At 42.3% G+C, this 20,835-nt stretch overlaps 1 protein-coding gene across 4 annotated transcripts in view; it reads left to right on the top strand.

Moving 5' to 3' along the window:
- Nucleotides 1-20,835, top strand: part of LOC114664826 (receptor-type tyrosine-protein phosphatase U-like) — a 1,094,815-nt gene that overhangs the window by 565,359 nt on the left and 508,621 nt on the right. For all 4 annotated transcript variants that reach the window (XM_028819112.2, XM_028819113.2, XM_028819114.2 and 1 more), the window contains exon 3: nucleotides 7,037-7,308. In XM_028819112.2, the coding sequence (XP_028674945.1) occupies nucleotides 7,037-7,308 (272 nt within the window). The remainder of the gene's footprint in view (nucleotides 1-7,036; nucleotides 7,309-20,835) is intronic.

Below are 20,835 nucleotides of genomic sequence, written 5' to 3' on the forward strand. Positions count from 1 at the left end.
GCACTACTGCGGAGTGAAGGCGCAGGCGTCACCGCCATATTGTGAGTGGCACTACTGCAGAGTGAAGTTAGGAATAATGTGCTGCTTGGGATTGTACAAACTGCTGAACGCTTTACAGCTCAACGATACAAACATGAGCCCACCTGGATAAGATCAATGAACGCAGGCGCCTACAACGCGCGTCTGAAACTGCGGAAGCAAAGCAGGCACGGGTTCAAAACGAACGACCTTGACTGACGGATATACAAACACGAGCCCACCTGGATAAAATCAATGAACGCAGGCTCCTACAACGCGCGTCTGAAATGCCACAGGCAAAGCGGGCACGGCTCCAAAACGAACGTGCTCGACTAATGTATTTCAGGATACCCAATGCCGGGGGTAGGCGAGCGAAGCGAGCAGCGGGTGGAGCCCCCTTGTGTTTTACTAATGTGCTTAAATATGATCAAAGTGGAGCTTATGATATTTTTTATCTTGACTTTCAGAAAGCATTTAATAAGGCACCACATGAGAGGTTGGACATCAGACTAAAAAGTTCAAAGTGTTGTTTGTAAGTGGGTGCAGAATTGGCTCAGGCACAGGAAGCAGAGGGTTATGGTGTGAGAAACTGGCTGATGTTAAGAGTGGTGCCCCACAGGGGTCAGTGCTAGGGCCGCTGCTATTTTTAATATATATATATATATATATATATATATATATATATATATATATATATATATATATATATATATATATATATAAATGATTTGGATAGGAATATAAGTAACAAGCTGATTAAGTTTGAAGGTGATAAAAAGCTAAGTGAATTGCCAGATAATTGAGAATCCATTAATTATTTACAGAGGGACTTGGACATCATATAAGGTTGTACAAATTTGTGGCAGATGAAATTTAATGTAATTATGTAAAAAGTAAAAATGTAAGTTTGAATACATAATGGGAAGTTTGAGAATTGAAAGTACTCCTTATGAAAAGGATTTAGGAGTCATAGTGAACTCTATGCTATCAAATTCCAGACAGTGTTCAGAAGCCATTATGAAGGCTAACAGAATTTGAAGTTATATAGCATGATTGATGTGTAGAGTACAAGTCCATGGAGGTTCTGCTCAAGCTTTATAATGCACTGATGAGATCTCACCGCTTAGGATCCTGGTTGGCAACCCCCCAGGCAGACATGCGGTCCACTCCCAACCTCCGGAAATGAACCTGTATCTGCCACAGCCAGGTGTTATGTGGGCATCCTCTTGGCCTGGTGCAACTACTCGGGCCTGGCTTGGTCCTACCCGGGAATTGCGCCACATGGCTGTAGTACCGTAACTAATGCTCCCTCACAATGCAGGTTGTAGCGGGGCTACATAGTAATAGTGTTTTCCATGTTTGTACTGAGTGCGTTTTGTTTCCATCATCCCGTTTGCTGTTTAGAATGTGTGCGTCAGTGAATGTTGTCCCCGTAAATACAGGGCGGACGGATGATGGAAAGAGTCCGCAACCCCAAGATGGAAAGCACCTGTTTATAATCAATCAATTACATCCGGCTCATTACTATATAAACAATCAGGAGAGAACAGAGGAGAGAGAGGAGAAAGACGGAGATTACATTTTCTCGACAACGAACAAACATTACCTGCTGTTTTCGACATCGTGCATTTGTAACCAGTTCGTTTTTCATTCTGCCGGACTTACTTCAATTCAATCATCGCCAGAGACCCCAGGTTGGACTACATTATCCACCACACGCCGAGGATTCACGATGAGGTTGCTTCATTTTTTCCAGGAAATTCAAACACATCAATTATCTGTTGACCAGTCATCCGTATTCAGGACAGTTGTATACTCGGACTCAAGTTCACTATCATTGGCATTTTCTATATTCATTCATTGTTATTCGTGTTTTGTGTTTGTTATATGTTACTGGGACAAGGGAGGGTTTCTTATTGTATATATGGTGTTGTCATGTTGTTAGTTTGGTGGAGGGATACACATATCTATATATATATATATACTTATTTTCTACGTGTGAAATTTGCATTTTTGTTATTGTTTCATTTAATATATTTATCCACTTATTTTTACATATCTGCTTTTGTGTGCTTATGTTTAAACCGTCGATTGTGGGGAAAATTTTATTTGTTAGAGGTACAGCTTGGTATTTATAGATTAGCCTCAGTAATTTATCCAGGCCGCAGGTCTTGGAAGTGTAGCAGCCGGCTGTGTAAGGGGTCGGCCGTTACAAGGTAATGTGCCTCATTTGGGACTCCATGAGCAACCGCTCATTCAACACAAAGTCAAACCAGCGGTACCCAAGGATTCTCTGAAGAGACACAGTACCAAAGGAGTCCATTCTTCATCTCAGGTCACTGTATAGCGTCCATGTCTCACAGCCATATAACAAGACAGGAAGCACCGGGACTCTAAAGTCTTGGACCTTTGTCCTATTGCCTTCGTGCCACACACCCCTTACCAGCGACCTCATGACCCCCCATGCTCTCCCAGGCTGACTACTTTAGGGACTTTCAAAACCAGATGATTTTATTTTGGAAGAATTAAGTGAATAGAAAGGGCAAGCTTTGTTGAGCTGAATGTCCTGTTCACGTCTAGATTGTTGTAATGTTCTAATCTCAGGGTTACATTTCTGGCTCATCAAAGGTAAGCACTACCACTCCGGGACACAAGAGGGTACTGTTGCTGACAGTATTGTTTTTTTTCCACCCACAGTTCAGATAAACTGTCCGGTGAAGGCAAATGACACTGCCTCTTGCGATCCAGGGACTATGAAGCCAAGATGCTCCTGGAAGCGGTCATCTCATTTCGGGAAGAGCAAACTGCCAAAAACAGCTTCAAATTGACCCTGTGACTGAGTTTTCCTTGAACCATTTAGATGATACAGCTTCCTTTTGGTTTTTGTCCTATTGTGCCACTGTTTATTTTGGCGGACTGTTTATTTATTAAAAGGGGCAACCTGATTGACGCCCCAACATTTCTTTGTTGGATATATGTGTTCCCTTCGTCAACAACAATGTATATTTAGATGTGCATCCTACTTTTAATACACAGGACTCACACACTACACTCTCAATTTTAGTTGTTGCCATCAGGCCACAGGCTCAAGGTACTATGGATAAAAATCAACTAGTTCAAATCCTCTTTCATCCAAACTGCCATTAACCTTCTAAATACGTTTAATTTAATAAAAATTCACAGACACAAATCATGGGATAAACAGTTATCATTTGCATCAATCACCAGTCAAATCTAAAGGTTGGATTAAATTGTATGTAAAATACAGGTGTGTTTGATCTAATATACCATACTTGCTCACTGCATATTATATTTATTACTACTAAGTTTATGCTTGATACGTGTGTTCTTTATTATGTTGTAGTAAAACTTTCTGACAAACCAAAGGTTCCTCTTGGGACAATAAAATTGAATTCAGAGTTGTAGTCTCCTTGCACATTTTCCCTCTTGTTACGAATGTCCTCCCATTCTTCATTAGAAATCCTGTAGATCAGCACAGAATGGTCCAGACAGTATTTTAAAAATGCACTCAAGCAAAGAAAAAAAAAAGAATGCTCATAAATTCAAGAGGGCAAACATGAAGCAGGCCAAGGATTTGGCTCCAGTAAGTATTTGCCTGCTGTATGCCAGGAGGCAACTCAATATGGCAACATGCAAGGCTAAAAATAAGAACTTGTTGGCAGATAAATAATTCCTATTGCCAGGGAAAATATGTTGGAGGTATGCCAGAAAGTGTGGATGAATGTGGGATACAATGAGATCTCGGTGACTGATAGTCTAGGATGGTTTTATTCTCTCACTATTCACTTCTGGTTTGGCACTTTATCTTCAGCCAGGGTGAGTTCACACACTCATACATATAACCTCAGCACTCCAGTTCAGGGCTGTAGGGGATCGGAGTGATTGTCTCCAATAAACTGAGTGAATAGTCTAAGTGTGCTGATAACATCAGTCTTGCTTCACTGCTTATTCTCTCCTTTACATTACCTTAGTATGGATGAGGTTGACATTTGATGACTTTAATAGATTTTCTGAAGGTGTTTCTTTAAATTATTCACTTATCTTTTAACGTATTTCACACTTTATGTGCAAATGCCAATATATCAGTTCAGTTTATTGATGCTGGTCATCCCTTAAGTGGGTATCATCCTTTGCTATGTGAAATTGTGCTAGAAACCCAAGGAACCCTTTTGTCTTATGGGCCAATAATGTATCTGTGATTTTTATGCTGCAATTTCTTTACTTTTTTATAAAGTGAGTTTCAATGCTACAAAGTTTCACAGATAAAGAGATCAGTCTTTCTGTAGCACTTGTCTATTGGCTTGATTTTGTTGTCTACTGCTTCTTGTGCAGGACATCCTACTCTGTGAAAATATGAAGATCAGAGTATTTTATTTATATACAGTGGATTTAGAAAGTATTCTGACCCCTTTACTTTTTTCACATGCTGTAATGTTTACAGCCTTATGCTAAATCATTTACCTTCATTTTTCCCCACATCAAGAAAACATTCAGTACCTGCAAATGACAAACAAAAAACAAGATTTTAAATTTTTGTGCAAATGTGTTTAAAAAATGTATCACATTTACTGAAGTATTCCAGCCCTTTACTATGACACTTTAAATTTTGCTCAGAGTCAGGTGCATCCCATTCTATTGATCATCAGTGAGATCTTTCTGCACCTTGTTTGGTGTTTTCTTGTGGTAAATTCAATAAACTTGACATGATTAGGAAAGGCACACACTTTTCCATAGCAGTCCTTTAGTTGACAATGTTGTCAGAGCAAAAGCCAAGCAGATCTGAGACAGGCTTAAGTTGAGTCACAGATCTGGGGAAGGGTAGAAAAATATCCCTGCATCATTCAAAGTTCCCATAAGCACAATGGCCTCCATAATTCTTAAATGAAAGAAGTTTTGAATATCCAGAACATCAATCCTAGAACTGGCCACACCTGGACATTCATAGGATAAAATGGTAACAGGTGACCAAGAACCTGAATGTCACTCTGGCTGAGCTCCAGACAACCTGTGTGCAGATAGGAGAAACTTCCAGAAGGACAACAATCATTCATTGCAACACACTACCGATCTGAGCTTTATGACACAGTGGCCTATTCTCAGTAAAAGACGCACAGAAGCCCACTTAGAGTTTGGAAAAAGGCACCTAAAGGACTCTCAGTCTGTGAGAAATTAGATTCTCTGGTCTGATAAATCCAACATTAATGTCATATCTGGAAGTGTCATGACTGTACCTGTGCAGTACCATTACAACAGGGCGCATGGTATTGGTAGCATTATGCTGTGAGATTATTTTTCAGTGTAAAGGACTGGGAGTCTAGATATGGTTGAAGTAAAGCTAAAAGGAACAGAGCACAGAGATATCCTTAATGAAAACCTGCTCCAGACTGCTCTGGATGTCAGATGGAGCTGAAGGTTCACCTTAGCACAACGTAGGAGTGGCTTAGAGAGAAAAATCTGGGAATGTCCTTGATTTGCCCAGCCAGAGCCTGGACTTGAACCTAATCGAACATCTCTGGAGAGACCTGAAAATAGCTGTCCACCGATGCTCTGCATCCAACCTGACAGAGCTTGGTTGGATCTGCAGAAAAGAATGGCAGAAAATCCCCAAACCCATTTTAGTCAAGCTTGTCGTGTCAAAACCAAGAAGACTCCAAACTGGAATCACCGCCAAAAGGGCTTCAATGAACTACTGAGTGAAGGATCTGAATAGTTGTGTCAATCTGATATAGTTTTTTTTTTTTAATAAATTTGTAGAAATTCAGAAATCTTGTTTTCGCTTTGTCATTCTGGGGTATCGAGTGTTGCTTTAGGAGAGGAAAAATGAATTTAAATGATTTTAGCTTACAGCTAAAACGGAATACTTTCTGAATCCATTTTAGTGTCTTAATTAAATTGTTGATGCCCACTCTACCAAAGTCTCACATGAGCACCTGGTTTGATTTAAACTCTAGTGAAGAAGATATTAGAGCTTTAGATAGCAAATAAACAAAAAATCTAAATGGACTGACCTTAGCAGAGAGCTGGAAGTGAACATGGTGTGTAAGTTGGCCAGTGCAGGAGCTAAGCAATCTAATCAAGTGGGTACGACACAGCGGTTTTAGTCTGTTGCCAATCAAAAGCTTGTGTTTCATCGATACATCTTTCTATTGTTATTCTGAAGGTCTTTTGAGCTGAAGCACCAAGGCCACAACAGTAGGTAACACATTTTCAGTGCTCAAATGACTTCTTTACTCAGTGGTTTAGTTCTGGGCATGAATGTATAACCACCAAAATGAATAATATGTGTCTATGAACCCCTTCAATGTGCCAAGAGACAGCCATCATTTAGAAAGGTACTTACATATTCTCCTGCTTCAGGCATACTATCATCACTAAGCTTTTATAAATATCACAATGCATGCCATGCATAAAAAAAATTGTGATTTGTGTCTCTATTATACTTTATTATACATTTCTGAATGACCACCTTGAACTGTGAAATTTATATATGCCCTTAAGTTAAACATAAGGGAAGCCTTTGTTCTACTTACTTGCTATATGTGTAACAGCAACACACAGACATTTATGAGTGGAGCAGAGGAAATTTGGATAAGTCGCAATGAGCAGCAGAGACTTCGTTTAAATGAAAACACAGTGGCCTCCATAGAGAGCCTCTCTGGTCTGATTCCTGCCTTTCTATCCAGTTCCAATCATATGAAACATCTCAGCTGACAGCCATTAATCTGAGCACCCGAGCTTAAAAGAACCCTTTTACTGGACAATTGAATGCTGTTTTGCTACCTTGTTACATGTACTCCTGCTCTACTTTGGGCAGTTATTTTTCCCCGCGGGCTAGTTTGCTAGTCATTGTAGCCATTTTGGTGTTTTTCTTTGTTGTTAACATACTGTACTTGTGTTGTTTCAAGTATTCACCTGATTACAGTGCCAATTTATACAAATGTAGGCCAGCTTGTAGGAGTCACATGAGTAACTGTATTTTTTCTGTCTTTTATCCTAGGTTCCTATTTGATGGTAAACGCTTCTCAGCATGACCCAGGCCAGCGCACCCACCTACTTCTTCAGACACTGAGTGAAAACGACACGCACTGTGTCCAGTTCAGCTATTTCCTTTATAGCCGAGATGGGCACAGTCCTGGCTCCTTGATGGTTTATGTCAGAGTCAACAATGGCCCCTTAGGCAGTCCAGTGTGGAATGTGTCAGGCTCACATGGCCGTCAGTGGCACCAAGTGGAGTTGGCAGTCAGCACTTTCTGGCCCAGTGAATATCAGGTGAGCAGTAGAGGTGTCTGAAATTACAACAGGAAAATCATTGGGATTATTAAAGCAGAATAACCAGGTCAAAGATATAATGCTTTTTCAAGAGTAATCCATCAGGTTTACTTTAATGTGGTAACATAAAACATGTACAAGGACAAGTGCTCAGTACACATGCTAAATACCTTGCTACTTTCTAGTGTTAAATCCTTTGGATTTATACAAGGTTTTAAAGAGTAATATAATATTGATTGCAAAAAATACTGTGGGTCAAAATATTACTTTTTGTGGACAGTCTGCATTTCTACATGGAGGAACACACTTTAAATTTTAGTCAGAAGACCGTTGGTTTTGTGATGGCTACTGATGCGAAAGCTTTGGCTCACATGTTTGAGCTTCAGAGGTTATAGTTTCAGGATCGCTAGAAATTAGAAGCCTTCATGGGTCAGTGATCTAAGTATTTTTTTTTTCTTAGAGGTATGTGAGTTTTCTGGAAGTTGTAGATTTCTGAGATTTATGGTAGACTTTTTATGATAGATTTTACTTTGCTTCTGGAAAGCTCAGTTTGAATCCCTTAATTCCATACTTTTAAACTTAAGAGTTTTGTAATCTTCAGCTAATCATTCATTTTCTCAACTTGAGGTTTCTGGGCACACTCATGCACACACTTCTAATCATATTGCCTTAAACAGGGCCAATATAGAGACACCGGTACACCTAACATGCATGTCTTTGAGATGTCGGAGGAACCAGAATACCCATTTAAAACAAAATATAGACACAGAGAGAATTCTCCAATATCACAGAGACCAAACATAAAATCCAACACTGGCCCTAGGTTTATCATTCCACACCTATTATTCAACACCCCTCTAAAGGTCTAATATTTGTAACAGGCAGTTACATGGCCTTGTAAACTTTCATAGCTACAGTATATCATATTGCTTAACATATCCTCCGCATTGATCAAAAAGCTCACACCAATTATAATGCAGCCATATCACCTGCAGTTCATAACAGGTAATCCACTTGCAGTTAACCATGTTTGGGCCAAGCCAGTACTTGGATGGGAAACTAAACAGGAAAGCTTGGGATGCTGCTGAAGATGGTGTTAGTGAGGCCATCAGGGGTGCTTACCTTATGGTCTATGTGTGGATCCCATCGCTCCAGTGCAGTGACGGTAACACTGTGCTATAAAAATCATCACCATCCTTCAGATGAGACATACAACTGTGGTCATAAACGACAGTGGGCATCTTTCAAAAAGAGTAGGGTGTTTCCCGATGTCCTGGCTAAATTGCCAATCTCAGACTTGTCCATGTTAGACCCCAAATATTCCCATGTCTTTCTCTCAGTCCTTCACACCTAATAATTAATGTGTAGTGAGCGTAATGGTGTAAGAATGACTGTTGTTTCATCTAAGTGGATGTTGTACTTTGGTGGTGTTTGAAGTGGTTTCATCTATCCATCCATCCATCCATCCATCCATCCTCTTACGCTTATCCGAGGTCGGGTTGCGGGGGCTCAGCTTGAGCAGAGATGCCCAGACTTCCCTCTCCCTGGCCACTTCTTCTAGCTCTTCCTGGGGAATTCTGAGGCGTTCCCAAGCCAGCCGAAGAGACATAGTCCCTCCAGTGTGTTCTGGGTCTTCCCCAGGGCTTCCTCCCAGTTAGACGTGCCAGGAATACCTCACCAGGGAGGCGTCCAGGAGGCATCCTGGTCAGATGCCCAAGCCACCTCATCTGACTCCTCTCGATGCGGAGGAGCAGTGGCTGTACTCTGAGTTCCTCCCAGATGACCGAGCTTCTCACCCTATCTTTAAGGGAAAGCCCAGACACCCTGTGGAGGAAACTCATTTCAGCCGCTTGTATTCGCAATCTTGTTCTTTCGGTCACAACCCATAGCTCATGACCATAGATGAGGGTAGGAACATAGATCGACTGGTAAATTGAGAGCTTTGCCTTTCAGCTCAGCTCCTTTTTCACCATGACAGACTGATGCAGAGCCTGCATCACTGTGGACGCCGCACCAATCCACCTGTCGATCTCCCGCTCTATTCTTCCCTCACTCGTGAACAAGACCCCAAGATACTTGAACTCCTCCACTTGGGGCAGGATCTCGCTCCCAACCCTGAGAGGACACCACTCTTTTCCGGCTGAGAACCATGGCCTTGGATTTAGAGGTGCTGATTCCCATCCCAGCCACTTCACACTCGGCTGTGAACCTATCCAGAGAGAGCTGGACAACATCATCTGCAAAAAGCAGTGACCCAATCGTGAGCCCAACAAACCGGACCCCCTCAACGTCCTGGCTGCGCCTAGAAATTCTGTCCATAAAAGTTATGAACAGAATCGGAGTGTCCAACTCTCACTGGAAATGGGTTCAACTTACTGCCGGCAATGTGGACCAAGCTCTGACATTGGTTGTACAGGGACCGAACAGCCTTTATCAGGGGTCCGGTACCCCATACTCCCGGAGCACCCCCCACAGGATTCCCTGAGGGACATGGTTGAATGCCTTTTCCAAGTCCACAAAACACATGTAGGTTGGGTGGGAAACTCCCATGCACCCTCCAGGACTCTGCCAAGGGTGTAGAGCTGGTCCACTGTTCCGCGACTAGGACGAAAACCACACTGTTCCTCCTGAATCCGAGGTTCAACTATCTGACGGACCCTCCTCTCCAGGACCCCCAAATAGACTTTTCCAGGGAGGCTGAGGAGTGTGATCCCTCTGTAGTTGGAACACACCCTTCGGTCTGCCAATCCAGAGGCACTGTCCCCGATGTCCATGCGATGATGCAGAGGCGTGTCAACCAAGACAGTCCTACAATATCCAGAGCCTTGAGGAACTCCGGGCGTATCTTATCCACCCCCGGGGCCCTGCCACCTCGGCGACCTCAGTTCCAGATAGGAGAGCCCATCTCCGAGTTCTCAGGCTCTGCTTCCTCATTGGAAGACATGTTAGTGGGATTGAGGAGGTCTTCGAAGTACTCCCCACACCGATCCACAACATCCCGAGTCGAGGTCAGCAGCGCACCACCCCCACCATATACAGTGTTGGCACTGCACTGCTTCCCCCTCCTGAGACACCGGATGGTGGACCAGAATCCGTCCGAAAGTTGTTCTCCATGGCCTCCCCAAACTCCTCCCACGCCCGAGTTTTTGCCTCAGCAACCGCCGAAGCCGCATTCCGCTTGGCCTGTCGGTACCTGTTAGCCGCCTCTGGAGTCCCACAGGACAAAAGGGTCCAGTAGTACTCCTTCTTCATCTTGACGGCATCCCTCACCACCGGTGTCTACCAACGGGTTCGGGGATTGCCACCACGACAGGCACCGACCACCTTATGGCCACAGCTCCGGTCAGCTGCCTCAACAATAGTGGCACGGAACATGGCCCATTCAGACTCAATGTCCCCCACCTCCCTCGGGATGTCGGCAAAGTTCAACCGGAGGTGGGAGTTGAAGCTACTTCTCACAGGGGGCTCTGCCAGACATTCCCAGCAGACCCTTGCAATACGTCTGGGCCTACCAGGTCTGACCGGCATCCTCCCCCACCATTGAAGCCAACTCACCACCAGGTGGTGATCAGTTGACAGGTCCGCCACTCTTCTCGGCCAAGTGTCCAGGACATGTGGCCGCAAGTCCAATGATACGACCACGAAGTTGATCATCGAATTGTGGCCTAGGGTGTCCTGGTGCCAGGTGCACATATGGACACCCCTATGCCTGAACATGGTGTTCATTATGGACAATCCGTGACGAGCACAGAAGTCCAAAAACAAAACACCACTCGGGTTCAGATCGGGTTGAGGGGGGTGTGGAATTGGGGGGGGGGTCATTTCTCCCAATCACGCCTTTCCAGGTATCACTGTCATTGCCCACGTGAGCATTGAAGTCTCCCAGCAGAACAAGGGAGTCCCCAGCAGGTGTGCCCTCTAGCACCTCCTCCAGGGACTCCAAAAAGGGTGGGTACTCCAGACTGCTGTTCTGTGCATACGCGCAAACAACAGTTAGGACCCGTTCCCCCACCCGAAGGTGAAGGGAGGCTACCTTCTCGTCCACCGGGGTAAACCCCAATGACCAGGCTCCAAGTCAGGATGCAAAAAGTATACCCACATCTGCTCGGTGCCTCTCACTGGGGGCAACTCCAGAGTGGTAGAGAGTCCAGCCCCTCTCAAGGAGACTGGATCCAGAGTCCACGCTGTGCGTCGAGGTGAGACTGACTATATCTAGCCGGAATCTCTCAGCCTCACACTCTAGCTCAGGCTTCTTCCCCTTCAGACAGGTGACATTCCACGTCCCATTCCATGTCCCAAGAGCCAGCTTCTATAGCTGAGGATCGGACCATCAAGGTCCCCGCCTTCGGCCACCACCCGACTCACACTGCACCCGACCTCCTTGGGCCTTCCTACAGGTGGTGAGCCCATGGGAAGGGGGACCCACGTTGCCTCTTCGGGGTGTGCCCAGCCGAGCCCCATGGGTGCAGGCCCGGCCACCAGGCACTCGCCATTGAGCCAGACCTCCAGGCCTGGCTCCAGAGGAGGCCCCGGTGATCTACGTCTGGGCGAGGGGCAACGCCATCCAATGTTTGTATGCATCATGGGAGGTTTTCTGAACTGCTCTTTATCATGTCCCTCGCCTAGGACCAGTTTGCCTTGGGTGACACTACCAGGGGTATAAAGTCCCTGTCAACAGAGCTCCTAGGATCATTGGGACACGCAAACCCAATGATTTTTATTATTAAGAGGATCTAGTATGGATATTTATGCCAATTGCCTGCATTGTTGCTGAATAAACATTAAATAAGTATGTCTCACAGAAATTGCTCTTAATAAGCTGTGCAATCTCAGCAGCACCAGTCCCCTTCTGGAAATGTAGCAGTTCTGTGACATTTGACTAGTAGTGCAGGGTCACAGACTTCTTAATTATGCCAATAGCTTTAATTTAATTATTGTTCATTTGGCTGTTTTGTAGAACACTTTAGTGCTGCAGGGATTTGCTTTGCTTAAACATGCTGTGATCATTAGTATCACATCGTAGACCAAATACATTTTTTTAATCCTGTAGCTTGTTGCAAAGCCTTCTCTCTGGTCATATTCTTTGTAGATGAGGTCTGGTTAATATGGTAATCTTTTAGTGAGACTGGTCTCCATTGCTTCCTAATTATGCAAGTGTTTACACTTTTTTAGATGTGGCTTATTGTATTTCATAAAACTGTGTTAAACAATCAAAGCTGTATTAAGAATTTCAGTAAGCAGGAAATTTACCATGCTATAGGTGAAGATAAGCTTTCATTCTGCCTGATGCAACAGCATAAAGAGGTTGGCAGAACCTTTCATGATAAACCTCTATGCTGTGTACAGTAGTCTAGGTAAAACTGATGAAAACCAGTATCATAACATGGAGGGAAAAGCTACATAAAATAAGAAACATACTCCTTACGTGTCCTAAATGATGTCCTTTTGGCATTGGACTCAGGACTCTACGTGATTATGGTTCTTCTCGATTTATCTGCTGCCTTCGACACAATCGACCACGACATCATGATCTCCCGACTCGAATCCTGGGCTGGTGTATCTGGCTTAGCCCTCGACTGGTTCAGGTCATATTTCTGCAACAGGACTCTTAGAGTCATGCTAGACGATTATTCATCTGAAACAGTCCCACTCCCATGTGGTGTCCCCCAGGGTTCCATTTTGGGGCCACTACTTTTTTCAATTTATATCCTGCCTTTAGGTGCAATTTTTAGAAAACATGCAATCTCGTATCACCTATATGCTGATGACTGCCAAATTTATTTCTCCCTCAAGTCAACTGACTCCACTAAACCTCTCCTCGACTGCTTATATGACATTAAGGATTGGCTGGCTGTAAACTTCCTTCACCTGAACGATTCAAAAACCGAGGTCATTGTTTTTAGTCCTGACCGCAAACAGACCCTACCCCTTGGCCTCGACTTTCTTCCCATTCCAGTAACTTCGTCTGTTTCCAATCTTGGAATCAAAATGGATATGGTCCTGAAAATGGATGCTCAAGTCAACAGCACAGTAAAATCCTGCTTTTTCCATCTCAGGCGAATTGCCAAACTCAAACCAATTCTGCCTTACCACCTCCTGGAATCAGTAATCCATGCATTCATTACGTCCCGGCTCGACTATTCTAATTTCTGCCTATATGGTATTAGTAAAGCCACTCTTTCTAGACTCCAATTGGTTCAAAATGTGGCTGCAAGGCTTTAAACTGGAAGCAGCAGAAGCCAACACATTACACCGATTTTAAAAACCCTACACTGGCTGGTTAGCTTCAGAATTGATTTTAAGATACTCCTCTTAACCTATAAGGCACTAAATGGTCTAGCCCCTGCCTACTTGAGTGTCTTGCTCCATCGTCACAATCCCCCTCGTGTTCTTAGATCCGCAGATCAGCTGCTCCTAACCGTTCCCAAGGCACGTTTTAAAGTTCGTGGTGAAAGGGCTTTTTCCGTCTGTGCACCCAGGCTCTGGAACTCCTTACCTTTAGTGGTTAGGCAAGCCGCTTCAGTCGACACAATTAAATCACACCTAAAAACGCACTTCTTCACATTGGCTTTTAATTCCTAACCTGTCTTATTCCCACTTGCTTTTTGCTATTTCTCTGTTTTATTGGGTTCCCTGACCTGTTTTTAGTGTCTCTGTTTTAATTCTCTCTTAATGTTTGTTTTCAATATTTTGCTTTTAGTCTTGCTTGTTTTAACTGTACAGCGCTTCGGTCAGTTGTAATGCTGTGTTTTTAAGCGCTTAACAAATAAAAATGGTATGGTATGGAAGGAGGCACAATGGCTCCAGCATCCTAGGTGTGAATGCTGCTCTTGGTCATTGTCTGTGTGGATCATATGTAGTTTGTAGCTGAGAAAAAAATATAATGTCATGTTTCAGTGGAATAAATACATGACAACGATTCTCGCCCATTGCTGACCAATGCTGGACAATGGCAAGAGATGTGATAAAGACCATGGAAAAAAGAAAAGGGGTGGAGGGGTGTGTGTGTGTGTGTGTATATATATATATATATATATATATATATATATATATATATATATACAGAGGGCGGCACGGTGGCGCAGTGGGTAGCGCTGCTGCCTCGCAGTTGGGAGACCTGGGGACCCGGGTTCACTTCCCGGGTCCTCCCTGCGTGGAGTTTGCATGTTCTCCCCGTGTCTGCGTGGGTTTCCTCCGGGCGCTCCGGTTTCCTCCCACAGTCCAAAGACATGCAGGTTAGGTGGATTGGCGATTCTAAATTGGCCCTAGTGTGTGCTTGGTGTGTGGGTGTGTTTGTGTGTGTCCTGCGGTGGGTTGGCACCCTGCCCAGGATTGTTTCCTGCCTTGTGCCCTGTGTTGGCTGGGATTGGCTCCAGCAGACCCCCGTGACCCTGTGTTCGGATTCAGCGGGTTGGAAAATGGATGGATGGATGGATGGATATATATACAGAGAGAGAGAGAGTGGAGAATAGTATTGTCCCAATTAAAACAAGCATAAAAATTGTTTAGCTCGTCAGGAAGGGAAATATTACTTGTTATTGAAGATGTATTTACCATCCTGTATTTTGTGATCGTCGCCATTAACTTGTGTCACATGATTCAAATGTCTGTTATCCATTTGTATTCTCAAAACAGTCAAAATGCTTTTGATGTTTAGTTCTGGTAAACTCAGCCTACAAGTTAATAAGACTGTGCTTTTCAATTGAAGATCCACCTATCCCCCTCATTCACTGGTCAAGATTCCAGTTGTGTTTTGTAAAATCTTGATTGACTTTTTCTATTTAGCTGTGTGATTTAAGATAACTTTGGGTGAAATAGCCTGAGCATACTTGGCTCTAAAGCCCCAATCTCTTCAAAAGTGAGACATGAATGGCTGACCTCTGTGAGAAGTAATCTCAAAAGAAAAACCTTGTAAATGAAAGGCATGCTGGTTAAAAGTATTTAGTAAATGAGAGGCTGGAGGGAATTTATGTAGAGGAACAAAATGTACAGCATTGAATAAATAATTACAGTAAACAAAATAACAGCACATTGAATAGAAGCATGTATCTCCGTGAGGGAATCCATTGAGAATCCGACCGAGAGCCTATTAGACACTGGAAGAGGTTGTAAAAGATCAGAAAGTAAAGTCTTGGGAATCTTCAGTCTGTTGCGGCTTTCACAGGTATTAACGTATTCAGCAAACTCTTTGTTTAATGTTTGTTTTATCCCTGAGTGGCCAGAAGTGATAGAGTCATTACTTGACTGTAGAACAAAATAATCAAATGCCTGAAGGTTCATATTGTAACAAAGGCTTGATGGGCATTGATTCAGAGAAATTAAGTACACGTAATAGACTTTTATTAAAGGAAACTGAGACTGCAACCCTCCATTCCCAGTGAGTCTAATTTTTGTTTCCTTACTTTTAAAGGAATTAAATCAGAATGAATATAGAATTTTAAATTTTATTCACTTATTAATATTTTTTGATACCCAAAATGAGTTTGCATGTGCTTATCACAATATAAGACAAGCTGTAAGGTGTTTTATATATGCATTACTGGTGAACCTATAAAATATACTCTTTTGCTACCTTCAGAGAAAAATACTGTATATAAGTAAATTGAACTGAAATGAGAGAAAAATATAGTTTCAGGTTAAATAGTAGGAGTTACTTAACATCTGTTAAATAACAGTCATCTCAAAAATACAAGATAACATATTACTTTAACTTTTTAGAAGCTTATCTATGAGACATAGTAACCTTGAAATCGAGTATCACTTTAGCCAGTCTCTCCATTTTTCCACAGCATGTGTGAGAGGTAACAATTTGCGATTACCAGCATCATATGTGTTATCAGCAGAAGGAGGCTTTCCAGAATAAAAAGCATATAGGAATCACTTTTGAGTGACCATTGAGCTACAATTACTCAGCTCCAACATCTTGAGGCATCTCTCGAATTTTGAAGTATTCACATCGGAGTAACAGGAAAATAATCATTAGGAGTTCTATGCTTCTAAAAGTTTAAACGAAATGATAGAAAAAGAGCAATTATTATGATGATGTTGTAAATTAAACTTTTATAATGATTCCCACAAATCCTTAAATTCACTGACATGTTTCAAAGTTAACCACCTAGCTAAGTCAATTAGTGAACCACAAAACTGGTAACCAAGGGGTCTGAAAGAAGATGAAAATTATATATTTTCTGTAACATGCACTGTTGTATATTCTTTATTATTTAAAATGTGTGTGTGTGTGTACTGTGCCTTCAGAAAGCATTCAGACCCCTTCAATTTTTACACATTTGTTTTGGTGCAGCCTAATGCTAAAATCATTTGAATTAATTTCTTCCCTCGTTAAGCAACTTTCAATACAACAGAGTAACAAAATGAAAAAAAAATTTGAAACGTTTGTAAAAATATTAAAAATAAAAAACTGAAACTTAACTTTAACTCATATATTCAAACCCTTTACTCAGTAGATTTTTTGCCATTCTTCTCTTATCTGCAGATCCTCTCAAGCCGTATCTGGCTGGAGGGAGACAATCAGTGGACAGCTATTTTCAGGTCTCTCTAGAGATGTACGATTAGGTGTGGTTCTAGGCCACCTAGGAACATTCACAGATTTACCCCTAAGCCACTCCTGTATTGTCCTTGCTTTGTGCTTAGGGTTATTGTCTTGTAGAAACCTTGAGCCCAGTCTGATGTCCAGAGAGCTCTGGAGCAAGTTTCCATTTAAGATATCTATACTTTGCTTTGTTCAGCTTTACTTCAACTCTGAGTAATTTCCCAGTCCCCAACTCTGAGTAATCTCCCAGTCCCCAGCCCCACAGCATGATACTGCCACTACCATGCTTCAGCATTGAAATGGTATTGTGCAGGTGATGAGCAGAACCTTGTTTCCACCAGATGTGACCCTTAGAATTAAGCCCACATAGCTTTTTCTTGGTTTCATCAGACCAGAGAATCTGTTTGTCATAGTCTGCGTGTCCTGTAGTTGCCTTTTTGCAAACTCCAAGTGGAAGTGTGTGTGTTGTCTGAACACATTACTGTAAAGCCCAGATTAATGAAGTATTTCAGTGGTGGTTGTCCTTCTGGAAGTTTCTTTCATCTCCACACAATTTCTCTGGAGTTCAGCAGATCATCAGGTTCTTGTTCACCTCAGTTTGGCCGGGCAGATGGTTCTAGTGAGAGTCATTGTTATTCCAGACTTCTTCCATTTAAGAATTCTGGAGGTCACTGTGCCCTTGGAGACTTCCAATGCTATAGAAATGTTTTTCTTACATCTATGCCAGGGCACAATCCTCAGCCTAAGTTCTGCAGGCAATTCCTTCAGTCTCATGTCTTGGTTTTTGCTCTGATGTACATTGTCTTCTGTGGGACCTAATATAGACAGGTGTTTACCTCTTCTGATCATGTCCACTCAATTGAACTGACCACAGGTGGAGAAATATTTCGACTAGAACATCACATAAAGGGATCATTTTCCTGCAGATCATCTAATGTGGTCTATCTAATTCTCTGCAAGAAATTACATCTTGCCTGAAGAAGGGGCCTGAGTTGCCTCGAAAGCTTGCATATTGTAGTCTTTTTAGTTAGCCAATAAAAGGTGTCATTTTTGCTTGGCTTTTCTCTACATTCACAATGGCTAACATGGTACAACACCCTAGTACTATTACAAACTTCAAAAGACTTTGTTGGACAGTTATCTTATCCAAAGATCTTGACCATACATTGTTCTTCTCTCTCTTGTTAAATTAACCCTAGCCTGAAGGAATCTATTAATTTTTTACATTTAAGATTTCTCATTTAAAGATTTACCAATGTTGTTTCTTGTCCTAGTGTGTATATAAACACAGGGAGGTTTCTGTATTACATCTTGCCTGAAGAAGGGGCCTGAGTTGCCTTGAAAGCTTACATATTGTAATCTTTTTAGTTAGCCAATAAAAGGGGTCACTTTGCTTGGCTTTTCTCAACAATGATCAATAAAATGGGATGCATCCAAGCCAAATTGCAAGTATCCTAGCAAAGGGTCTAAATACTTGAGTCAATGTGATATTTCAGTTTTATTATTTTTAATACATTTGAAAAATTCCTAAATCTTGTTTTTGGTTTGTCATTCTGTGGTATTGAATGTTGTTTGATGAGGGGAGAAAAATGAATTTAAATGATTTTAGGATAAGGGTGTAACATAAAAAAATATGTGAAAGGCACTGTGTATGTACAGTTAGGTCCATAAATATTTGGACAGAGACAACTTTCTTCTAATTTTGGTTCTGTACATTACCACAATTAATTTTAAATGAAACATCTCAGATGTAGTTGAAGTGCAGACTTTCAGCTTTAATTCAGTGGGGTGAACAAAATGATTGCATAAAAATATGAGGCAACTAAAGCATTTTTTTAACACAATCCCTTCATTTCAGGGGCTCAAAAGTAATTGGACAAATTAAATAACTGGAAATAAAATGTTCATTTCTAATACTTGGTTGAAGACCCTTTGCTGGCAATGACAGCCTGAAGTCTTGAACTCATGGACATCACCAGATGCTGGGTTTCCTCCTTTTTAATGCTCTGCCAGGCCTTTACTGCAGCGGCTTTCAGTTGCTGTTTGTTTGTGGGCCTTTCTGTCTGAAGTTTAGTCTTCAACGAGTGAAATGCCTGCTCAGTTGGGTTAAGATCAGGTGACTGACTTGGCCATTCAAGAATTTTCCACTTCTTTGCTTTAATAAACTCCTGGGTTGCTTTGGCTGTATGTTTTGGGTCATTGTCCATCTGTATCATGAAACGCCGCCCAATCAATTTGACTGCATTTAGCTGGATTTGAGCAGACAGTATGTCTCTGAACACCTCAGAATTCATTCGGCTGCTTCTGTCCTGTGTCACATCATCAATAAACACTAGTGTCCCAGTGTCACTGGCAGCCATGCACTCCCAAGCCATCACACTGCCTCCACCGTGTTTTACAGATGATGTGGTACGCTTTGGCTAATGAGCTGTTCCACACCTTCTCCATACTTTTTTCTTGCCATCATTCTGGTAGAGGTTGATCTTGGTTTCATCTGTCCAAAGAAAGTTTTTCCAGAACTGTGCTGGCTTTTTTAGATGTTCTTTAGCAAAGTCCAATCTAGCCTTTCTATTCTTGAGGCTTATGAGTGGCTTGCACCTGCAGTGCACCCTCTGTATTTACTTTCATGCAGTCTTCTCTTTATGGTAGACTTGGATATCGATACGCCTACCTCCTGGAGAGTGTTGTTCACTTGGTTGGCTGTTGTAAAGGGGTTTCTCTTCACCATGGAAATGATTCTGCGATCATCCACCACTGTTGTCTTCCATGGACGTCCAGATCTTTTTGCGTTGCTGAGTTCACCAGTGCTTGCTTTCTTTCTCAGGATGTACCAAACTGTAGATTTTGCCACTCGTAATATTGTAGCAATTTCTCGGATGGGTTTTTTCTGTTTTCGCAGCTTAAGGATGGCTTCTTTCACCTGCATGGAGAGCTCCTTTGACCGCATGTTGTCTGTTCTCAGCAAAATCTTCCACATGCAAGCACCGCACCTCAAATCAACTCCAGGCCTTTTATCTGCTTAATTGATAATGACATAACGACGGACTTGCCCACACCTGCCCATGAAATAGCCTTTGAGTCAATTGTCCAATTACTTTTGAGCCCCCTGAAATGAAGGGATTGTGTTAAAAAAATGCTTTAGTTGCCTCACATTTTTATGCAATCGTTTTGTTCACCCCACTGAATTAAAGCTGAAAGTCTGCACTTCAACTGCATCTGAGTTGTTTCATTTAAAATTCATTGTGGTAATGTACAGAACCAAAATTAGAAAAAAGTTGTCTCTGTCCAAATATTTATGGATCTAACTGTATATGCATACATATACAGTATATATAATATAGTTGTGGCTAAAGAAAAGGTGTAGGATGAGTTGTATGAGAGGTTGGACACTAAGGAGGGAGAAAAGGACCTGTACCGGTTGACTAGACAGAGGGACCGAGCTAGGAAAGATGTGCAGCAGGTTAGGGTGATAAAAGGATAAAGATGGAAACATACTCACAAGTGAGGAGAGTGTGTTGAGCAGATGGAAAGAATTCTTTGAGAGGCTGATGAATGAAGAGAATGAGAGAGAGAAGAAGTTGGATGATGTGGAGATATCGAATCAGGAAGTGCAACGGATTAGCAAGGAGGAAGTAAGGACAGCTATGAAGAAGATGAAAAATGGAAAGGAAGTTGGTCCAGATGACATACCTATGGAAGCATGGAGGTGTTTAGGAGAGATGGCAGTGGAGTTTTTAACCAGATTGTTTAATGGAATCTTGGAAAGTGAGAGGATGCCTGAGGAATGGAGAAGAAGTGTACTGGTGCTGATATTTAAGAATAAGGGGGATGTGCAGGACTGCAGTAACTACAGGAGAATAAAATTGATGAGCCACAGCATGAAGTTATGGGGAAGAGTAGTGGAAGCTAGGTTAAGAAGTGAGGTGATGATTAGTGAGCAGCAGTATGGTTTCATGCCAAGAAAGAGCACCACAGAT

The sequence above is a fragment of the Erpetoichthys calabaricus genome, chromosome 14, assembly GCF_900747795.2.
Source record: "Erpetoichthys calabaricus chromosome 14, fErpCal1.3, whole genome shotgun sequence".
In the NCBI taxonomy this organism is placed as follows: Eukaryota; Metazoa; Chordata; class Cladistia; order Polypteriformes; family Polypteridae; genus Erpetoichthys; species Erpetoichthys calabaricus.